The sequence below is a fragment of the Thunnus thynnus genome, chromosome 11 (assembly GCF_963924715.1).
Source record: "Thunnus thynnus chromosome 11, fThuThy2.1, whole genome shotgun sequence".
Lineage (NCBI taxonomy): Eukaryota > Metazoa > Chordata > Actinopteri > Scombriformes > Scombridae > Thunnus > Thunnus thynnus.
Window position 1 is genome coordinate 21,394,325 of NC_089527.1, and position 24,892 is coordinate 21,419,216.

General features: G+C 38.3%; 1 protein-coding gene across 1 annotated transcript in view; it reads left to right on the plus strand.

Annotated features, from left to right (window-relative positions):
* cckbrb (cholecystokinin B receptor b) overlaps window positions 1-24,485 on the plus strand; it is a 30,608-nt gene extending 6,123 nt beyond the window's left edge. The window contains exons 2-5 of the mRNA XM_067603771.1: window positions 5,131-5,382; window positions 9,215-9,476; window positions 12,392-12,519; window positions 15,258-24,485. Coding sequence (XP_067459872.1) covers window positions 5,131-5,382; window positions 9,215-9,476; window positions 12,392-12,519; window positions 15,258-15,799 — 1,184 coding nt within the window. The 3' untranslated portion in view covers window positions 15,800-24,485. The remainder of the gene's footprint in view (window positions 1-5,130; window positions 5,383-9,214; window positions 9,477-12,391; window positions 12,520-15,257) is intronic.
* The last annotated feature ends 407 nt before the right edge of the window (window positions 24,486-24,892 follow it).

Consider the following 24,892-nt stretch of genomic DNA (forward strand, 5'->3'; position numbering starts at 1 on the left):
TTTTTTTTTCAGTTTGTGTGTGTGTGTTTTTAGAAAATGGTTCAATCTTTTGATTATTTGTGTCTTCCACTCAAAGTCAAGACACCACTGGCTACTCCTGTAACAATTTAGACAAAAATCAAAATGTTTGCATCTATATACAGATGTATATATATATATATATATATATATATATATATATATATATATATATATTCAAATTGATCAAATACCAATACTTGCTTTAAACTAATAATATGTATGCTATTGCTGTAAATGCTCACCACCCAGATTAGTTTGTCTTTTTAAGAAACATTACAAGAACTACTCGATGATAAACTGCATCCTGTTTAAAGTACAGTCACTATAAAAGTCTGCACAGAAACTACAGACTTGTCTGTATGTCTCACACCAATATAACAACTTTGACAAAAGGAAAACATTCCAGTCAAACATGGGCCATATGCCAACAATATTAATTTCAGGATTTAAACAGTCGTGTTTTTTCATGCATCTATTAATCAGTGTGGTGAAGCCGTGGAACAGAAGACCACAGTACAAGAGTGCTCTACTTTATGAAACAGAAATAATAATCTGAGTGGGGTGATTAAAACGAATACCTCTGCTCTACACATGAGCAGGAGCAGCTATTGGAAATGCTGGCCTGAAGCAACAGATAAATGTGCTGAGAGAGTTATCAGTGTTTCCCGCACAGCCAGCTAACACATAGGAAAGCTAATTGGCTTTGATTAGGCAGAAGCCAATGTAACATATTTCATTAAGAACGAGAGAGAGAGAAACATTAATAAAGCAGTGTTGGTTCATTTCTCTCACCAATCATCGGGCTGCACATTTTCATTATTCTCTTGAATGCACAATCACATAATGAAACACTTTTAGTTGTTGCCATTTCTGTGATTATGAAGAAACCCTGGTGTTCTGTCAGCAGAGCAGCACCCACCATATTAGAGGATACTGCTTTATATTTGCATAGGAGCATGTGAGACAGATGGTAGAGTTACATGTCATTAGATGGGAACACTCTGTGTGCATGTGTGTGTGTGTCTGAGAGACAGAGAGAATGACTGACTAACTGACTATTGCTGACCAAGCATAGCCTGAATCCATCACTAAGCTTGCAAGTGATACAAAAACATTTGAGAATGGCTGGGTGGATACAAGAGCATTCAATCAATTTAGTGACATGACGTCATTCCACTTTAATATATGAACCACATACTGTCCTGGAGCCAACACCTTTCAAATGCCTGGTGTTGCCTTTCACTTGTTTTGTGTTATGACCCTCTAAAAACAGCTCATTCCACAGAAGGCCCAACATAATTAAAGAGTCAGGATAGTTCATAATAATTAAACCAATTTATTAACAAAAAACAACAACTGCTAACAAAAGTTGACGGGCTGGCCAAAAAGAACAAAAAGAAGGGAAGACCCCCAGACCAACTCACAAAGGGTCGTAGGGTCTAGGCTCTCCCCAAACAAACCAAAGATTAACAAAGGCAAAGCTAAAGCACAGCAGAACAAACACAAGAACAAACAGCTGCTGCCAAGGCTGGGAAGTGGAGAAGAGAGCTCTCTTTATAGGTTATCCCTCAATCACACCAGATCAGGGCCACCTGGGAGAAAGCACAACACATGATAAATAGAATATCACAGTTTATACATATCCTATCCAGCAGGGGGGGAGTATGTAACATTTTGGAAACACGTCCTGCTACCTTGGACTGAAGCGAACACTAGCTTACTGGGAACAATGAGTGGTGCACATGGGCTAGCATTAAGTACTTTAGCTAAATTGTGCTAACAGGGCAAAAGCAGTAGTGAAGACTGCATTTCCCATGAGCACCACCCCCTCATGTTATAAAAATATTGACTAGCATGTGTATTTGCAGTCTGCATACCCTAAATTGTTTTGTCTGATTTTGTGGGGAATCCGACAGGCAGGCAGGCAGGCATTTACAATAACTATATAGAAATAGCCACTCTTCTCGCTGAGGGTCTCATTTGTTTATGTAGGTCATCTAGAGGCATCAGAGGCATCATGGGACTGTTTCATAACCAGTTTAAAGTTCCTTGTAGTAACTTTAATGAAGCAATAATTTCCAAAATGACCACAAGCACAAAATTTAGTGATTGGGACCATAATGACTCGCTCAAAAAAATGATTGACTTAGTATTTGTAAGATGTTGATGCTTTTTTTTAAAGGGAGTCAATTGGAGCCAGGGATTTTTTGGAGCCCACATCTGGAGGTCATTGGTGACATTACACTTTAAGGGAATTCCGCATTGGCTTCAGCCTCAAGCCGTGGTAGTTGCCGCTTGGGGCAGGGCAGCTCCAAATGGAGCAGGCTAATAGCAGCGAGTAGGCGGGACTCCTAGAAAGACGCAGGGTGTCATTAAAGAGATAGTGGAAACTAAATTTGTCTGCCATAGCCAACTGCTCCATCAACATTATGCTTCTGTTGGTGCACAGGTCACCATTTTACAGTATCTTAGATACCTCATTTTAGCTATATTTCAACTTCAGACTTACACGATTTTTTAAAGTTTTCATTCATGTTAGCTCTCTACATGTCTCATTAATGTTACTGTTATATTTCCTTTCAGTAATTGTCATCTGATGGTTAACAACAATTGTGATTGGATATTTAAATATATTTTATTTTTAAAAAAATCTAATAAGATAAATGCAAACATTTAAATTAACATGATACATACACAAAACTGTGTCATCAATCTGTCTTCTTGAGTGCATTTTTACCACTTGGCTAGTGCTGCTTACAGTTGTGTAAATATTCCACATGAGTGTTTGACTGTGATTTGAGTCTAGAACTATCACAGACACTGTAGTTACTCTACCTCCTACTTATTTCAAGCCTTGCCTATTTGGAGCTTATAGTCTTGCCCACTTGGAGCTGGCACTGATCTGCAGAGATATCTCTCTCATACGCATTGGGAGAAGTCAAATCCTGTCTTTGATGTTCTTCAGTTTCATGCCAGTATTTAGATTTTTACAGCTCGACCGGAACCTTGCGCTGCTTTTTGATACACAGGCAGATGAGTGGAGGTCAGATTATGCGCCTCTGCCAGATGTGCACAATTTACATATATTACATAATATTTACACTCCAGGTGGATTACTGTAAATCAGTCTGGTTTAGGATCAGTTTCATCAGAAGTGAGAAAGGAAAGGAAATATGGCTGTTATGTTTTGTGTTCCTGAAGTTATTGATCAACTATAAAACATGAATCTATTATGGTGTAATTACCTCCTATTCTTAAATAAAGCACTCAGATGGCCTAACAAGTCTACTACACAAACTAAAAAGCTGCTTTACTTTGCACTTGAATGAAAATGTCATCAGAGATGAGTCACATATCTGTGTAGCTGGCTTTGCTGCTGTTTCTGTTTAATAAACCTTTCAACTTTTAATTGAGAGCAGAAGGAAAAGAAATGTACAGAGAAAAAAAAGCAAAGAAGGCACACCACAGAAGACTCCTGAGATGGAAAATGGTGAAAAAGTGTAGTGAGAAAAAAAAGAAAAAAAGACAAAGATAACAATCACTTTGAGAAGCTGTTTGTGGTATATTTTCAGGGGATTAAGACTTGAGTGTGTTTGGTTGCACATGCTTCTACAACTGTGTCAATGAAGTTTGGGCTTATGTGTGTGATGCAATTGTGTCCTGCGGATGGGGTGTGGATGGCGCCTCTAATCCCCAGGATACAGACACAGTAGGTAACCCATTAAAGAGTGTTGTGTCTAAGCAGGGAGCGAGGTGGAGATAACAGAGAAAGCAGATAACATGGACTTTACAGGATATGATCCAGTGAAGCTGCTAATGGTTGAGGGCACAAACAAGCTTTGGGCTACAGGCTACAGTAATTTTGTACTTTACAGTACTTTGTACTGAAGATGACGGACTTTACTTTGAGGGTGGTTAATGTTCATGTTGAATTCTCTTGATTGTACTTGAGTTAAACGGTAAAGTAAAATATATGTTTTGTTTTCTACTCTGAGACGTTTTCAGATGTGATTCAGCATACTGTCAGATCTTGCAATGTTTACTTTTTCAGTATAGGAATTGATGCATTATATGGCTCTAAAAATGCAGCTGAAAATAAGCAAGTAAAAACATTAATACAACTGGGCTCATTCTGTCCCCAGCTGGTGACAATAGAGACCTATTTGGACAAAAATGAGCAGCAGGGAGAGGCATGTACATCATGTGTGTAAATCTGTTAATAAGTGTGTCTTTTTAATGCCATGTTGATGCAGTACTAGGAGCAGCACCTGCTCCACTCTGACCAGATAAGTTCACTTCATACTATAACTATGAAGAAAGCCCTGCTGAATTCACCATAGTCTCCTTTTCTATTATTTTTTACTGTATTTATTATTATTGAGGTGTACACAGGTGTGACATCTCAGAAAGGTAACCACTTCTCGCAAATAGGAGACATTGGTGAATGCTCACCAATAAATACTTTCCCAGGCCATAGGAATATTGCAGTATTTCTCAATGCCAAAGTTCAGATAGACAGCAGGAGACACTGTGCATTAGTTTTCATAATCTGTAATCTATAATCTATATCTATAATAATTTCCATTTCAAACCTCAGTGTTCATTATTTGGTATTGTAGGTTTGTTAAACATTGACATCTCTTGGATTATTATTTTATGCTTTTATCATGGCTGTGATGTGCAGTCTTTCACAAACAGCTGATGTAACTGATGTTTTATTAGCATAGTCTTTATGATCATGATTATGTCAAAGTCTAATATTGCATCATTTTTAGGAAAACCATTGGCTACAAACTGGCTAAAGAGCAGCAGCAACAACATGCCATTGCAGTTCCTGATATAGCTGTAGTAGAACTTATGGGCAAAACACACACACACACACGCACATACACTCACACACACACACACACACACACACACACACACACACACACACACACACACACACTCATTGCATGGTTATACACAGCTCTGTTAGCTCTGTTTGGATCAATAAAGACAGCATGGTTGTATTGATCATCATGTAAGACAGAAGTGATGAATTGGTTTACAAGGACAAAGCTCTTCACACTCTAACTTATCCTCTGCTGCTGTCTTTTGCCGTACTAGAAGATGACCATACAGTGCGGATCCTGCTCTACTCGCTCATCTTCTTCCTGAGTGTGTTCGGCAACCTGCTGATCATCGTGGTGCTGACGGTCAATAAGCGCATGCGCACCGTTACCAACACCTTCCTGCTGTCGCTTGCAGTCAGTGACCTGATGATGGCCGCCTTCTGCATGCCCTTCACCCTCATCCCCAGCATCCTCAAGGACTTCATCTTCGGAGCTGCCATGTGCAAGATAGTGTCTTACCTCATGGGTGAGAGAAGGGAAGGCGGTGAGGGAAGGAGGGGGGAGTTAGAGGACGTGAAGAATGAGGGTTGATGATTGATGAGAAGGCAGAAAAAATGATCTAATTTGGAGGTGAAAAACAATGGCTAGAATAAAGACGTCCATCACTCAGGTATTAATACCTGAGCTGTGATTTTGGAAACAACCCTGGACTTGGTTGTTATATCCAGATTAATGAAAATGTTAAGAGAAATGTAAACTTTGGCACACTTCTGCAAAATTCACATTACTTAGTCAGATACCTTATTCAATGCATCAATTGCCCATAAAATATACAAAACAACCAATTGTAAGTAGCATGTTGTTTTTATATAGGGAGTACAAGTGTTGTTTTACATTCTCTAATGTCAATCTTCATCCATATTTTAAATTTGAAGAGCTTAAGTGAATAAAGTTCTGTAGTAAAATAAGTAAAATTAAAATAATAAAGCAAAAAAAAATCACTTTTGCTTTCTCAAACACTATGTTAGCTTTTGTTGAAATGTCTTGCTGCAGATTAATTACTATGCATCTAATATTCTTACATTAAATTTATTTTACAATTTTTAGTAAATTTACAGGGGGCATTTCAGTAGATTAATAAAATGTTTATGTTGTAGGTAATTCTATGATTCACAGACAATTTTTACCCAACTACAAATCCAACAGGAGAACTGTGACTTTTAGAGGGACTAGCGATATCTATCTATGGGCTTGAAGTGTTTTTAGGTAAAACCAGTCAATATGTGAAGGTGCCTTTTATGTTTTGGTCAACTAAGCTGTCTGAAGAAGACAAATACAACTGTTTCAATATAATCTTTATATGATACTAATAAAATATACATGTGCCAATGGCTATTGACAGCCTTTTTTGATAGAGGACAATATATGATGGGAATTTGAGTCAAGATATGAAAAGACACTTTGGAAATGTTGGGGAAAGTTCAGGATTGTTGATAGAAATAATATATAGATATAAAATAATCTATCCCAGCTCAAATTCCTTAAAAATTTTAGAGAATATTGTGTTAATGATATCACTCTTTGATTTGATGTAAACAACAGAGCCATTTCATTGCACTTGCCATGGTCCTCCTTTGGATTTCATCAGGCTTTCATTGATCAGGCAACATAGTGAATGGTCACCACACCGACCCTTGTTTAAATGGTCTTAATGGAAGTTTAGAGTAGTCACATCTCATTTATTGTATTGTATTGTTTTTTCAGAAAAATAAGCCCAGACATTTCAGCTAATGCTTTGCTCAGTGTGCAGGTTACAGACAGAGAACTATAAGAATTCATCAAAGAAAATCCAGAGACATTTTCTTATAATAAGGGCTGCCATAACTATAAGATCTCATAACTATAAGAATGCACCATTGGTTTATGAATGAAATATTTAATTCATATTTACATCAATTAATCTATTACAATTTTACAGAATTACCAGTCAGTTTTCAAAACAAAAAATCTTTACCTTTACCTCACGTCGTGCACCTGCTGTCCTACAATAGCCTACTTTCAAACCTCTGACACAATACAATGACATTTCAGTCTGATTATTGGGTTAATCCCACATTGCCTTGTGAAGTGACTGACTTGCATCCCATAGAAAATGAAAAGGTTGGCCCATTATTTTACTGCTGAGACGTAACTCCATTCGGATGCAGCTTCCACATCGATTTATTTTACTTGTGAACTTGAACCGCAACAACCATGGAAACAAGTAGCAATCAGGATGTTAACAACTTCTCCGACCTCCTGTCCATCACTTTACAAAAGGTATAGATTTCCATTGAACAGAATTACATCCAGAGACAATTTTCATTATCTTTCCCAACTGTGGGAGGTTCATTGGTGTCGAGCCTTAGTGGGATGTGTTTTTGCTTATTCAATTACGTACTTGTAATAAAGTACGTAAAGTGTTTCCATGTTTCCAGTGAGACTGTTTGCAGTATGTTGTAATTCTCCTTGCTCACTTCAAGGGAAATCTGTGTTTCTATGTAAGGCGTTCTCTTCCTTGTTGCTATATGTATATACATCAAAAACTGAATCATCTTCAGTCAACTGAAGACTCAAGTTTCTTTCTTTTCTAACCACTTTTTGTTCCATGTATGCTATCAATCATTTAAGGCAGAGTCAGTTTTTTTAATAGATGAAATGTTTACCCTTGACAAGAGGTCCTCTTACAGACCCTTTACTTAAAGGAATAGTTTGACATTTGGGAAGTACGCTTGTTTGCTTTCTTACCAAGAGTTAGATGAGAGCACTAATACCACTCTCATGTTTGAACAATAAATATTAAAATACTTCCGCCAGCAGCCGGTTACCTTAGCATGAAGACTGGACACAGGGGTAACAGCTAGTCTGGTTCTGTCCAAAGGTAACAAATCCTCCAACTAGCACCCTAGTCTTTAAGCTTACTGGCTGCTAGATACAGCTTCATATTTACTGTACAAATATTTGTACAGTTAAAAATGTTCTCATCATGAAAATGAATAAGCATTGTATCCCAAAATGTCTAATTATACCTTTAAGTAACAGCATAGTACTATATACTCTGTTACAAGTCCCACATTCAAAGTATTACTTAAGTAAAAATACAAAAGCAGTATCAGCAAGATATACTAAAAGTATCAAAAGTATCCATTATATATTTATATTATAATATATAATATCTTATTGGATTATTTGTAATTGATGCATTAACATGTGTAGCAGCATTTTAATATAGTAGCTGGTGGGGACTGAGCTAACCTTTATTATTTTACTGTTGTGTTAAATTAACAAGTAATTAGTAATAGTAACTAAAGTAATTAGTAACTAGTAACTGTAGCTGTCAGATAAATGTAGTAGAGTAGAAAGTATAAATCTCCACCTGTACTTCAGTAAATGTAGTACTTTCCACAACCAACTTTTACCATACACAAGGAAAATGAAGAGAGAAAGTTAGGAGAAGAAAAACCTTATAACATTGAGGATGAGTAGAGTAATAAATTACAAAGAAACTCAGATCTTTGAAAGAAACAGATGTAATAGAACATTTTTATCCTCTCCTGCACTTGCATGCATAAAAATATAGAAGTAAATGAAAAAGAGATCACTGAAGTCAGCATCAGAGAGTAATGAGTCATATTAAATATATGTGGAAGTTAGGGACTAATAAATTAACAAGAGAAGCCATCTGACAACTGAATAGAAAAGGTGGATTAAGTAAAGCACAGGGCTTTGAGTAAAGAACCATTATCAGGATGCACCGAGGAAAAGTGGACAACCCCTAGAGAGAGACTGTTGGCTGATTGTTCTTTGCTTCAGCAGGTCTAATCTAAAGCTGCCCTCATAGGTACAGACAACATAGTGCATCCCTGGGTCCTGACTTACTTACACACACACACACACACACACACACACACACACACACACACACAGTTTGTGTTCTCGCTGAGAACGTGGATGAAAGAGGTAAAGAGTAATTTCCCGTCTTGCCCTGTCAGGAGGGAGATGGCAGATCACGTCAGGGGCGCAGGCCAACGTGATTTCCTCTGCCACAAGACTCTGATAACCATCCCCTCCTCTTCGCCTTACACCATATTCATTTGCAAGCACATCTCCACAGAGCTGCACATTTTGTTCTCAGTTTTGATTGCAGATATTACGTGCACATCAATAAACATGTTTTTGTCACTTCTTATTACAGGCCCATACTCTATTCTGAGCACAGAGTGGCAATAACTTTTCACTCATCAAATAAAAGATATTTGAGAACAGACAGCTGCATATATGTTTACTAACTTTTTAAATAATGTTTTGTGTTTCTACAGGCATATCAGTGAGTATCTCTACATTTAGCTTGGTTGCCATAGCAATTGAGCGCTACAGCGCAATCTGTAATCCCCTGAAATCACGGGTGTGGCAGACCCGCTCCCACGCTTATAGGGTGATTGCTGCTACATGGGTGCTGGCCTTCATCATCATGATCCCCTATCCAGTAATCAGTCAACTGGAGTCTTTTCAGCGCCCTGACAACACGACTGCTCACCAGTGTCGCCCCAAGTGGCCCGTCGCAATGGTAGAGCAGACCTGGTGAGTCTGTTTGTGTTTTAAATTGTCTGTCCTTTAGATGAACTGATTCTTTAACACAGTCTTACCTCTAATCAAATCCACTCATCTGCTTTTCATTATAAAGAGAAAGTCTTTTTTTATCTTACACCATGTCTACACAGAAAGTGTAGTGTGAGCAGCACGTTTGGCAGAGCAGCAGGAGCAGGGACTGCTCCGTCTGTGTGTCTACACTGGAGGCGTTCAGGTACAGTGTTGAAGGTAGTTCACCAGTGTTTTGGGAAAGCTCAGAACCCAATACACAATGACTGTTGTTATGCACGTAAAACGGAAGAAAATAGGGTTGAAGCATAAAAATATGCTTCAGGCATAGCGCATGAGACACATGAGCCATTACATGGGCTGTATAGACATCTGGATTGATTAACATAGAAGCGTACTGTTTACTGTTCTGTCAGATACACATGACATGGATGACTGAAAAATGCAGCTGAGATTCGTTCAGCAGCCACAGTGGCTACATATGGTAATTACAGGATGATGGCACATTGAATTTGTCTTCATTTAAGATATTCTCTTGAGTCAGTTGCTTTATGTCACGACACAGAAAACTGCGTTTTTTCAGTCATCAATCTCATGTGTTTTTTTATTGCTTTAAGTCGATTTTCTTTTTCGTTTTACCTGCACAACTACAGTGACCTACACTCAATACTGTGCCTAAACACATCTTATGTAGACACACAGACAGAGAACTAGCCGCTGCTGCTCTTCTAGCATACTGCTCATACTAAGCCTCCTTGTGTAGAACGATGTTAAAGGCATCATCATGTTTATCTGTGATATGCTGAAATGTACTATAACAGGTACACAAGTACAAAACAGCCATGAAGTCAGCGAACTTACTCATTAACTTCAGTTACATAGCATATACATATGTTTGCTACCATTAGCTAACATTAGCCACGATAATTGGTCATACCAAACCATGTAAGGCTGTTATTTTGTGTACTGATATGGTGAGATTCTGCTATTTTTGAGCATAGCAGACGATATATCTTAATAAGCATGCACTACTTAGAATATTGAAATATTGAAAGTCTGACTTCTTAGAGGTAACTTCATTTGTCATCGACATTGTTCTTTTAGGGTATTTTACAATGAGGATTTTTGCTCTCTGCAGGCTGATCTGTCAGGGAAACTGTAGGTTTAACTGGGTATTAAAAAATTTAATTTTGTACAAAGAGGACATCTTACACAAATCCAAGACCATGTTAATGTTGAAATAGTCACTTGCACAGTTAGAAATAGAATTAACTCCAATTGACTGTGCAGGAATACTTTCGATTAACCACAACAAAAGTCTGAACAGCCATCACTGTGGCACTATAATGTGACTCCCACCAAGGTCCTATCAAACCATTCACTGTTCAGTACATCTCATTAACAGATTAAAAAGCACAAAATCAATGGAAGAACAAGTAGAGATTAGTGAGTACATGCAAACCACACACAAACATACACAGTTTATTTAGTGTCCATACACCAGTGTCTTCTGCTTAGACTTTGTGGATCTATTTATTTTTATAATGACACACTGTAACAAGGCTTCCAGCTGCAGTAATCCGGTTGAACCATGATTCTCACCAGACTCACCTGTTGGGCACTTCACGACTTGAGTTTCTTCCTGATGAAGATGATAAAAGATTTTGGTAGTGCTGTAATGTAACCAGAGATATATAGTAGCTGTTTATCTTTTCTTAACTTGTGCATCAGAACAGAGCATCAATTTCCAGAGTAAGCCAGCCAACAACAGCAAATAAAATACAACTTAACATGAAACTTGCCATCAGATCATCCATCTTTTTTTACTCTCCTGGGGCTTGCCATTGGGACGATGTTCTGTTTTGTATCAAATAAACTTTAGATGAGATGCTATCTAGATGCGTCTGTGCCTTTCAGCAAAGCATGCTATACTGAAACATCTCATTTGCTTCGATGTTTGGGCCTGGAGCCAGTGTTTAACTCACTTTCTGTCCATTGGGTGTTTTTGTGGAAACATTAGGACAGACAAAGACAACAGGCGAATGTGTCACACTGGGAGCAGGCTTTGGGCTCATTTCAGTCAACCCTGTATTTTTGCACAGGTGAAAATTATGTTTCAACTGACCTTAGGCTTACTTATATGTGTATAAATGAGTGCATACATACTGGACTGAGTTACGTCATGTATTATTATTATATTTGAGTCACAGAGCTAAGCACCTATTTTTCTGAAAAATAAATGCATTATGATCTTTGAAAAAAATACTGTTTATGAACACTTAGGTAGTGGAAAAGTATTTCCAGAAGACTCAAAGACTCCATCTAGATGAAAAATATTACATCTGCTGCATGAAAGAAAGAAATTTTGGACCTTCACTTCCTTTCGAGTCACCTGGATATTACATATCTCCTTGCTTTTTTTGGTCAACACATGAAAAATATAAATGTATTATTTTGTATGAAAATATACAATAATAGAATGATAGACAGTAACAGAGAGACAGTAACATCAGTATAAACAAATACAACAATATAATTGATAGCAAAATGTTTTAATTTTGGTTTGCGTTGTACGATTTGAGCAAGGACATTTCTGGCTACCATCTTTGTTTGGATTAGAAAAGAGTTGCAACTTGGGAAACGGGTTAAAAACTTTCTTTTATCGTGCAGCAGACAGATGGTTGCTGAGAAATAGCTTCAGAACAGCAGAAATATTCTGTGTTTTTCATTTGTGCAGAACCAATGCTCACCTCTGTCACTCCAATGTCATAGTAATACATGAGAGGTACAATCTCAGGCCACATGGGAACCTGCATTCATCTTTATCCTTGTGCTACTGTGAACTTCCAGGTGTATGCATGAACGTTTTATTAATACCTCTTTTGTGTCTGTTTTAGGTACATTCTGCTACTGCTTGTGCTTTTCGCTATTCCAGGGGTGGTGATGATTGTGGCCTACGGACTCATCTCCAGGGAGCTTTATAGAGGCATCCAGTTTGAGATGGGCCACAAAAAAGACTCTACTGGTAAGGTCATGTACACTACACATGGAAAACATATGGAAAGACATATTGAAAAAGGAAAATATTTCAATATTACACATGTTAACACAAGTGTCACATGTTACCAAAACAAAAGAAAGCAGTGAGAGGAAGAAGCCAGAAACTAGAGGATCATTCTGTGGCATCCACACCAATAACAGGCCAAATTACAATTTGTTTAAAATCGGTATCCGGTTCCTATGACACATCCATGCAAAGAGTGGATAAAACAAAACATCAGACTTTAACGTGAGTCAACATTGGGTTGTTTTTTGTGTGTCTCTCTAAATGAATGTCATCACACTACCCATCCAGGCCCTGATGTTAGTCACATTTTGTTTCACAAAATGTGAATGATGAGGAATTTCATTTTAACCACATCAATTTCATTAGCACTGTACAATCACTGTAATGTGTGCAGGTCAAGTGAAACATAACCTTTTGTGAGCACATGAGAGTGTGTCTGGGATGACAGCAGCATGGAGTGTGTTAGCTGATGCTCCATTAGAGGATGGAATTGGCTGGCAGCTGTAGGCCTGGACATCACCATCTGTTTGGTCTCAGAGTGTGAGAGGTTCTCTGAAAAAAAAAGAGCTTGAGAGACAAAGACCATAGGGCACAAAAAAAAACAGGAAATCTGGAAGAAAAAAAAAGGATAAAAAACACTCTCGCAGAGATTTTAAAATCACCTCTTGGAAAATGTGTTTAATTCAATAATCCAGGAGTGGTTTAGCAAATCGCATTTACCCTCTCTACAGTACCAGTTCCTGTTTATATTTACTTGCCTAGGCACTCTTATTTCTGTATTCAGTGTACTTTGTCCTTTGAAGAAGCAGAGCACAACTATTACATTTCATCAATAAATTGCAATTTCCCCTGATGGAGGATTTCTGAGGCTGTGGAAGAATTACTAGTCACTCTTCTTTCCATTAAGGTGAGCAGATGCTCTTTAAAGAGCTGTGATTCACTCATAATAAATCATACAAATGGGCACATGTCAGAGATGTGGGATGTGGTGGTTTGGTTTAGATTTTTGTTTATACAGCTGGATAATGGACAGCATATGATTTTCCTGGTCAAATATATATTTTTTAATCCAGTGGCACAAACTGTCAAATATATACAGTTTCCCAAGATACAGAAAAGGATCCTTGTGGTTGTTCAGGCAGACACAGAGGTAGTTTCATTTTCACATATTCCACATACCATCCATTCATATACTGTATAATAATGTCCCATCTCTACCACAAAGCAGTCAGACAGAGACTTCAAGGAAAGATGATCAGTCGTGTAAGCAAGTGTGTCAAAATGACATGTGTTTATGTTCAAGTGACAAAGCCCTCTAACATCCGTAGTAATTTTGACAGGAGCAAATAAGGAAGTCAGGTGACATTATTATTGAGCGACAAAGTCCCCAGGTCGCAGTGGATGGATGGGTCATCAAAACATCAGACTTTAAAATGGGAAAATTGTTTCCTGTTTTCAACCATGAGTCAACACTGTCTTTTTTATAACCATGACCAAGATTTTCCCCTAAACCTGGGTTCAAGTTTTAAAATCCTAACTGATTTTGAAATCGAGTTGCATCACGCACATAAGGAGAAACTTCACAGATGTTCTTCTCTCTATCTCAAACATGCACTCACTACAAGATTTGAAAATAATGGCGCATCACACACAATAGGATATTATACAGGATTATCATGCCAGAGGGAGCAATGCACCACCTCACATGATCTCACGTGATCTCATGGGGAAGCAGAATAGAGACTGACATGGTGCCACAACTTCAAGTATAACTTGAAGCCTGACAAGATGAATTATCATGTGATCTTGTGATATCGTGATCTCGCGAATCCAGCTGCCTCACAACGTAACTTAACTCCCATGATGCACATGACATAGCCATGAAGTCACATCCCCCCTACAGTAGCTTCCTAGCAGAATTTGAGTGTGCAGTTACCCTTTAAGGAAATTGTCATTTTAACCTAAACCACTATGTTTTCCTTAACAAAGTACTTATTTTATCCCAACCATCATCTTTCCCTTGAACCTAACCAATCGTTTTTGTACCTAAACCTAATCTTAACCATAGCGTTCTCACATCATAAAGCATATTTCTTTTTCAACAGTCATTTGTCACTGTTTTGGAAGGCACAGACAGATAATATCATCCTGCCAGTTACTGCCAATAGGGGCACCAGATAAGAAAACGCTTCTATGTGTCGTGTATGGACCAACAACATACTGTATTTTATCATTTACTTTGGAGGGACAGACAAAGCTGCCTCCACCTACTCAGCATTCAGTTGTATGTAAACATTTCTTTAAATATATATTTATGTTCATCAAATGTTATGTATCTCAGGTTCTGCTGGGCTGGAGGGGTTTATGAACTCAAAGACAGTCTGTATCAACCTGCTCAGATTTGTTCCAAAGCATCACCAAACTAAATTAAAACCAAAATTTATAAAACTGCTGATAAAGCGTCAGTGTATGCAGACACCCAGTCTCATATAAACAGAGCCATGTATGTGTCCCTGTCAGTTTTGGAGTATATCCCATCCTTAACAACGTCTGCATAGTATAATAAAAGCATAAAATGTCACAAAATGGAAATGTTTCTCATATATTAGGGTATTAAGTACAAATACAATGTTTGTTGTTTTATTACATTTAATTCACAGGAATACTTTTCTCTTTTTCTGTGCTTTCACATACAGATGTGAAGAATGGCCTGACCTCCACTGTGTCTGGTGGCAGTGATGACGGTGATGGTTGCTACGTGAATGTTGTCCAGCGGCCTCACTCGATGGAGATGTCAACCATGGCTGCCTCTGGCAAGGTGCTCAAGGCAGACCGGCCACGTAGCAACACATCTGAGGCCAAGCTGGAGGCCAAGAAGCGAGTCATCCGCATGCTGGTGGTCATTGTTGTCCTGTTCTTTCTCTGCTGGATGCCACTGTACTGTGTCAACACCTGGCGGGCTTTCGATAACATCTCTGCCAAACATGCCCTCACAGGGTCGCCCATCGCTTTTATCCATTTGTTGTGCTACACCTCTGCCTGCGTCAACCCCATTATTTACTGCTTCATGAACACGCGTTTCCGCAAAGCCCTGCTTGCCACTTTCTCTTGCTGTGCTGCACCTTGCCATCGTCGTCGTCGTCGCGGGCTACGGGACAACGAGGAGGATGTTATGGCAACAGGAGCATCCATGTCCAAGTTCAGTTACACTACAGTCAGCACCATGGGAACCTGCTGAAGCAGATGGATTCAGGCACAATCCAGAAGAGACAGTTACTACGGCAACACAGCACCCCACATCCTTTGTCTGTAGGCCAATTCTGTGCTCATAGGGATTGTAATGTGGAGTGGAAAAACTGGCCATATAATGTAGCAGTGTAGAAGCTTCACCTATGACTGTGAGTAAAATTATAAAGGGATTATTTCATGAACCCCAATCTTACAGTGTAAATACCTCCATAGCTATATTGAAAAAGCACAAAAAAACAGAATATACAGTTATCTCTTGTCACAGGACCAAGGAAATGTGCTCGCTTAGATGTTAAAGGTGGGGCGTGTGTGTGTGTGTGTGTAGTTGCAGAGGATGTGAGTAGTGTTGGGCTGTATGATATGTGAGGGCGGCAGGCTTGATAACTTAGTAGTTGTTATGTAGCTATAAAAATAAGGCTATTTGCTATGTAATTTTCAAATTGTGTTTTATATTTTGCTGCCAGTTGTTAGTGTTTATCCGTATTCATGATGGTTATTCAATTGCATTGTGGACTAAGTGCCTGCTTCTAAATGCTGTCGTATTTGTCTACTGTCGAGTTGCCTCATTCATCACAGGTACCATAATCACAGCAAATTGCAACCTGAGGAGTGTGAAAGTGTAGTTTAAAGACTCAAAAGATCCTCTAAACAAGTTGAAAGTCCTCCACAGAAGTTGAGAATCTCCAAATGAGAACTGATAAATGATAAATGAGAGTCAGTTCTACATGACTCCATGGCTTGCAGAAAACACTTCAGTGGTATAAACAGCTTAGATGGGCTGTGGTCATGCCTTGTGTTGTGGTTGTGAACTGTACCGCTAGCCATCTTTGTGTTTTTGGGGGCAAAATTTTTGCTGCAATGTTTGTTTGTAATCTGTCCTTGTAGTTGCACAGTGATTTGACTCTTTGAATTCTGTGTCTTTCTTATATTAGGGCCTCTAGTTTGAGGGCAGTTGACTGATGTAGTTGGTTGATAAGTAGTACCCAGCACTTTGTGGATACATCAGGATAAGAAACATCTGGGTAGAAAGCCTGGAGGATAGGTTTTTAAATCAACATTGATATATTCTAGATAACATATTAGAAAAACTCCATAAACACACTTGAGGACAACAGGAAGTCCTGTGCATTGCAAGGAATAAGGACATAACATAGAATAAAACAAAACAAAACAAAGCAAAAAAAAACTTAACAATAAAAAACCTCTAAACTTGTTAAACATTTGTTAAAAAAAGTTTTAGAAAAATTATAAGATGTTATATATTAGATTTACAGATATTACTGCATTCAACACTTAAATGAGACAGTAAGTGACAGTGTTCTGAAATAAAAATGATGCTAAATGATAAGGTGATAAGATTTTTTTTCCTCAAACCATCAGTAGATTAGCTCAAGTCTCATCACCAGCTACTAATTATGTTGTGTGTCTGGTGTGTCAAATTTGTGAACCAAACTTTTGCACTGCTGATATAAATTAAAGTTTACCACTCCAAAACTAGAGGCCTTTAGAGCGAAAGTTTACATTGCTTCTCTCAAGACCAACTGAACTGTGTCTAAACGAAGACCCAGAACACGTTAACTCTATTTCAAGAATATTGTATTTAAAGTATTTAGTGACACAAACCAAATAATTTACATAATATACTGTATGTTACTCATGCTACTTAGGTTGGCTGAATAATAGTCTTGAATGAGATATTTGTTGTTAATCTGTTGCATTTTAGTGTACTTAGTGAAGCAAAATAAGATTTTAATGTGCTCAGCAAACCATTTGACTCGATGACATCAAAGGTCTACGTTTATGATTCGAAGTTTAGGCTAAAACAAGGAGTCCCTATTTGTCATAAATTGTAGCTTACTGTAGCTTATGCATACAGTAAATGTTACAAATATGTTTGTTACCACAAATATTGTCTGTTAACATCCAGGACTGTTTTAACTGCGCAAGTGCAACAAAAACCACAGCATAGTAGGTCTTAGGTGTATAGACTATGTGGGTGTCTCCATGTGCACCTGCTATTTTGGTTCATGTCTGTGCAGCAGTCATAGACTGTAAAAAAAAAGAAAAAGTACGTAGCCATCCTGACGTCACCCATTGGTTTGTGGACTCTTTTGTGGAGTTTGCCATTTTAACCCTCGCCATCTTGCTAACCCTAACACTAGCTGCTAACTTGGTTAGCATTGTGCATTTAAAGTATACGGTCAACTGTGATAATGCTAATGCTGATTATCACTAGCAAAAAACAGGCTTAAAACCATTAAAACAAAATGTACTTACCAGAAAAACTGAACAGCTGACTCCTTAGTGGGTCTAGTTCAACCAAATGCTGAACAAGACTTTTTAGGCCACCAAAATGTTACAATTAAGTTTCATTAACTGAAAACACAGTGGAATAGTGATGGCTACGCCTACTCTGTGAATCTGGGGTTACGTCATGTTTACGTTACCTAACCAACATTGTTGCGGTAGTAGTGACTTGTCAACCACAATGTACCCGCAATATAGCTATGCTGTAAAGCACTCCCTGCTTTATCGTCAAATTTAAATTAAATGGGACCATAAGTTACAAAATGAGCGTCATGCTGTATTGAAGAAGACTTGATACCAGCGATTGGTCACCAAAATGTGCAAAATGAGTTTTAAGATCAGGAAATTACCAAACAGTCAGAGTGCTGCATTGTTGTGCCTCCATGAAAATATGGCCCCCAATGTTTTGTGAATAGTAAGTTTACTGCAAACTTATAATTTAAGGGAGGTAACAAAGTTGTCAGGTAACTATGTACAAATACGTTCAGTGACTGCTCTGTGGCTCACTGTCCCTGCTGAGCTCACCTGCAGACTTCAGAATGGCAGCAAGGTTTCAGAGGTCTCTGTTTGTCAAGCTCTGTCTTGCATGCCGGACTCTGGCTCCCTTACTCATCTCGCACTAATTGTGTTACGACCTCAACCCTGCCAGGCTGAATGGATGAGCATATTTCACTGAGTGCACCAAAGCACAATGCTGTCAGTCTTACAACTAATAGATGTATGGCCTGTTTTTTGGAAGATTCAAGATCAGCCTGAAGCTTTTGTGGTTTATTGTGTGCAGCAGCTTTAAAATATAAATCATACCGATTCCTTACTGCAGCAGACTGAATTGCAGTATGAAGATGAAGAAGAAGATAAAACCTCTTGATTATGGAAAATATAGCAAGTGACAATCTTGTTGACACGCTTAGACTATGACAATAAAATCGTACACTCTGATATATGTGAGTCAGAGCCAATTCCTGTTGAACTTCATCTTCATACATATACACAGTAGTGCTGAAGACAAGGTGACAGCCTGACTTTTCCGTTGTCTCAGTGTGCAGATTCAGGCTCCTTTATCTTTGGAGCACAGAGGCACATATTGATTAAGTTACTGACATTCTCTGGGCTTGATAACATTTGGGCTGGGTACTACAATGGGATCAGGCCTTTGAATGTATGGTTCTGATCTAAAATATGCACATACAGTGAGATACAGGGTGCGTTTTTAAATTCAAGATCCAAGGTGTCAGACTGAATCCCATTGTTAAATGTTGGAAAAGCAGACGTTTCTAACTGTGAATGAAGTCCTCCTAGACAGTAAACAACTGATAGGAGGTATTTATGCGTCTGCTAGTGGCATTTCTCAGATAGAGAAGAATACTGTATGGCAATCATCTGTGTTGTTTATGAGTGACGCTTGGAAAGTGTTTTTTTTTTTCTTTTTCTGGAGAGCTATGAGAGGCTGATTTCCCTGTGGTGTCACATAGGCAGTTTGACGTTATGACTTGCACACACATGCACACACACACACACACACACACACACACACACACACACACAAACACCTTATTAAACTAGTTATTACAGACAGATGCCAATAATTTGTTGTTTTCCCCTTGCACCTAATTCATATTGACTGTGCACATCAAGGTTCAGTATAAAAATAACTGATGACAACAACACAGCAGGTAGTGGCTGGATCTCTAATTAGTATATTCCACTTATGTATAGAATAGATAAATGTCAATGTGACCAGAGGGACAAAAGGTAAATGCCGCCTGCAGTCATCTACTTTAAAATGTCATGCTGATGCATTCTTCCATCCAAAATGGTGATAGCAGAAAATGACTTTAATTGGAATTGGATCTCGACAAGGACACAATATGCTTGGATGAATATTTAAATGTCAGTAAAGGAGATATGGCAGGGGACAGGGACAATTTAAATAGACAGAAAAATCTATCCTGCACAATACTTAAAGGTGGTGTTGCTTAGGAGTTTAAAGCTGTATTAATCAATATAATAAAATTGGATCAGATTACTGTGTGTAATGTGAAAGGGGTCAGTCATAGTGACAAACCAACAGAGAATTATTGCCCAAATCTGCAGTTCTCACCTATTTTGGATCATTGTTGTGGTTTTCCGGCCCATAACTCCACTCTAATCAACATGCTGCACCAACCATGCTGGATGTGTAAATGGGCAACTGTTTACCAACATGTTACTGAAAGTGTAACTGTGTTTGATGAGATAATTCACCCAAATTACACACATACACCCACACAAACCAGTTTCTCACATACTTGTAGAAGGATCTAGCCATACAGGTTTTAGTCTTATCTGTGCCATCGTTTTTAGATACCCACCTCTTACAATTATACCACCGCCCTGATACAACAGAGGTGAATGTTGGTTTTTTGTTGTGTTTTTTTTTTCTGCTGCTGCCCAGAAACAATGTACCAGTTTCTCACTGGGACTATATCTTTGAGTAAAGTTCCAAAATAACTGGCAGATTATCATCATATTGTTTCTAGATAAACGCATTGCTGGTAAGTTTTTTTCAAATGAAATATTATATGCTTACAGCATCACAAATGTTATTTCAATCACCTCTATTGTACTGGGATGGGGGCAAAAATCTCTGAGACATCAGCGATATCTTACAACCTTGACAGAATAAAGCTAAAACTATCTGCATGGGTAGATAACACAAGTGTAAATGAGAAGATGTATTTTTTATTATTTGGATAACCTATAAAGGCACAAATATAGAGCATACATATATGTACTGGACATGGCAATCTTACACAAGCTGTAGTGAGATAAATGAGACATTGTAGTTTCAAGCGAGCAAAAATATACTAATGTAAATGTCTGCTTATATAACTGTTACTATGGAGTATAAGAGATTTAAGAAGTGTCTCTGTCACAAACAGATGAAAACAGTTAGATGATCACTATCAGTGTGCTCTTCTCACATTTACACGACTATACAATCATGTTCAGTCTAGACAATGAGTTGGCCTTTATAAACTGACAAGTCCTCACTCATTCTTGTGATTATTATGCTTCTGCTGCTAGTTAAACAACCCTCTCCACTTCCTAAAGGCTACAAAATCTGCTACTGGTTGTGTTGATTGATTTTTCAATCTGACGATGGCATCTTAAGCATTATGAGTGCCTCAGTGATATGTCTGTTGGGCCCTCAGTTGCTTTATTGGATTCTCTGCTGAAACTCTCACTGCTGCTTGGTTTGCGGAGCACCATCACGAAAGGAGTCTGTTCCTACAAATAAAACTATAACCATTTGTTACAATAAATGGTCTGATATTCATTGGCACAAGTGACACTGACAAATGGCAGAGCGATACTCAAGGGGGTGCTGCTGGTGAATGATAACGACAGTGTCCACAGGTGTTGTGGAGGAAGTCTCTGGGGCAAGGGCTTGGCAGTTTGGACAGGGTCATGATGGTTCACTGTGAGCAAAGCTGATATTTGAGGAGCAAATTTACCTCACTGGGCAGCACAGCCAGGTGCATTTGTGTCAAATGCGTTCAGTAGTAGTAAGATGATTAAAGGGAAATAATACATTTGGTTATCTGAATGGCAAATAAAACTCCCTGTTTGAACACGCTGGCAATGTGAGATAGTGTAGATTCCCAACTGAATCCTAACCTAATTGAATTATGGTGGTTGGTATTGCTTTATCCTTGATATTTAGGGGCTGGGATTGAAAGAGGACGTATCATGCACATTACCTGGTCTATATTTTTATTTGGGGGCTCTATTGGAATATCTTTGCATTATTTACAGTTAAAAAAACTCTATATTTAACTCATACTGACCCTATACGCAGGCCCTCAATTCAGCCTCTGTCTGAAAAAGGCTGTTTTAGCTCCTGTCTCTTTAAGGCCCCCTGCTGTTGAGCCCATTCTGTTCTGATTGGTTAGCTTCAGTTGCTCAGGAGGCTACGTCAATAATCCATATAACAAACTACAGTAGAAGGATTTCACTACTTTTGTTCATTTGTTTTTCAAAATGTCAATTTCTGAAATACATCCATACTTTTTCAAGCCGAGCAAAAATATGAGAGTGGACAATGCTAATAACACATGGAAAAACCTTAGCAACAACCTTAGCTCAAAGCGACAGAATGGATGGCCGCTTATGGGCATGTGCAACGAACCATCGTCAGCCAGTTGGCAAAGTAAAGAAAAAAATGTTGCAAACCAAGCATTCAGAGCAGGTTGACACCTGGACTTTTGATGTATTTCTACATACAATAACCTCAAGTTTTGGAACCATGTTTGACATAGATATCTGACATCATAACAGTATATAATAACAGAAAACCACAGGCATAATGTGTCCCCATTAATTATAATAGGAAGGGAGTTTTAAAATAGGTCCGTTATCTGTTACTGACCTGCTTGGTTAACCTGTTAAGAGGCTCCCAGGGAAAAACCCTTAACTTCTGTCCTATGTGCAATGAGTAGGTACACTGCCACCTTAAAGCTCCAGTCAAGTCCACTGCAACCAGTACTTCTATACTGGAATAAATACTAAAATAGTGTTTGATGGTGGTAATTTGACTCAATATGTTAAAATTAGTAATATAGTAAAAGCTCTAACTTGACACAGGACCCCTCTATAAGACATGGCCAAACAATTACATTAGCTAATAATGCAGGATCTGCCTTTACCCCATTAATATTGTACTTTTGTGGTGCAATTTTTCAATTAATCAAATTACCAAAACCAATTCCCACACCTGGAACTCCAGGACAGTTGCTAGCAATGCCTGGTTGTTAATCAGCTTTGCCCTTTTAATTACTTGTAGATTTTTGCTAATGATAGAGCAAATTTCTGGCCCACAAAAGTTTCATTGTCCCTTGAAAGAACCAGAAAAAAATAATTGAGGCTTTGTTTTTAAGGCTGTTACAAGTGTCTTTGTCGTTGGGCCATCAAGTTGCAGGAAGTCGCAGTGTGAGTTATGTTTTAATATAGTCTTCAAGGTTGTAATATAATAAAGATGTAGATGTAGTCATTTCAGTCATATGATCCATGTGGAGTGTGGAAATAATTTTGTGGACCATAATGATGAGGATTAAAGACCATGTCATCTGAGAGTCAAGCATCTGGGTGTTGTTTAATTAGTGTTGATGTTTACTGTCTCTGGGGCAGATTTTGGATTAGTGCAGCCATCTTGCTGTGAATGTCAGCGACAATATGTGGAGACACACAAGCCTTCTGTAGTAACATGCAAATACCTGCTCATGTGTACCATTATTAATATACATATTACTGAATCGTACTGAAATCAGGTGTTAACATAGAATGAAAACTAAATATTCTCTTGTACTGTATCTTTGCGTAGTGATGTTTTGTAAAGGAAAGTGCCGATCTTGTCTTTCAGTGATATGTAGTATTGTGTCATGTTTCTAAGCAGCTTGTTCATATGGGGAAGAACAGCGATGAAGGGTTACAGAAGCATACAAGGACATATTTAGATCTACTCGAATGGTCACAGTTGCCAGGCCACCATTGCCTTAAGTGTGTTTTTGAGTGTACAATATCTGTATTTCTATGTGTGCGTGTGTGTGTGTGTGTCCCTCATGTATTTAAATGCCTCTGCGTATATAAATGCGTCACAAGTGTTTGAGGCAAAATGAGAGTTGAAACATTTGACAGTGTTGTTCGTTCATCCATGGAAAAGAATATGGGCAATGGCAACTACTCTTGAATGCTAACATATTCAGGATTGGTTAGACATTCTTCTGTGACTGCTGTCCTCTCTGTACCAGTGTAAAAAATGATTCTATGCGGTTTTCTTGGCTGCTGTCCACAATCTCAATAAGTATGTTTTTGCTGCTGTGACGCTGTAAGGCCTTAGGTGTTTACTTGTGGTTTGGAATGTGTAGTTTTCCATTCTGGCTTATGCTCTAGATGAAGGAGGTTCAACAGGTCTACTTCCTTTGTGACAGCACAGATTTATTGCTATTATGATTATTGTTATGGCTGCTATTCATTATTTCTGACTTGGCAGACAGGAGAGATGTGCTATCTCTCAGCACCAGGATCATCTGGTTAATATTTGTATATTCTATGTATGGAAAGTGTGCGTAAGAGAAAGAACCAGACCAAAATCTCTACCATACAATAGAGACTTTGTGCATTTGCTGTTTGTGCTTCATGTTGTCTGCCTTGGCTTACCAAATTGATGATCCTTATGTCTGACAGATGCACATTGTTTGTTTTTTCCTGTCTGACTGACTGTATGTCTCTGTTTTTCTCTCAGACACACACACACACACACACACACACACACACACACACACACACGCACACAGAGTTTTAAATGTGTATGTTCAACTGGATGACTATAAAACTGGTAGTACTTTGCTTTTGCTTTTTTGTGTAATTTTAATTAAAATAAAGTCTCTATGTCAACTTATATCAAATCTCCTCATGTGGTCTTTGGACAACTTTCAGGTTCTACCGAGAAAAAAAAAATCTGCACTTTGTATGCTTTTATGAAATTGAAACTACTTTATGGGCATTTTTCGGGAAACAGAAGAGCAACAAATTCATGCAGTCATGCCTCACCTGAGTCAATCTCAGATCCTCTGAACACTCAAAGCATAGAACGAGGCCATGCTGAAACTTGAGGAGGAGAAGTGCACAGGCATCACCACTGACTTGCTTAGAGTGGTCTAAATGGAAACGAAAGGAAACTAAATGTTGGCCTGTTCTCTTTAAATAGTGTCTGTATAGCCTCTCAAAACACCAA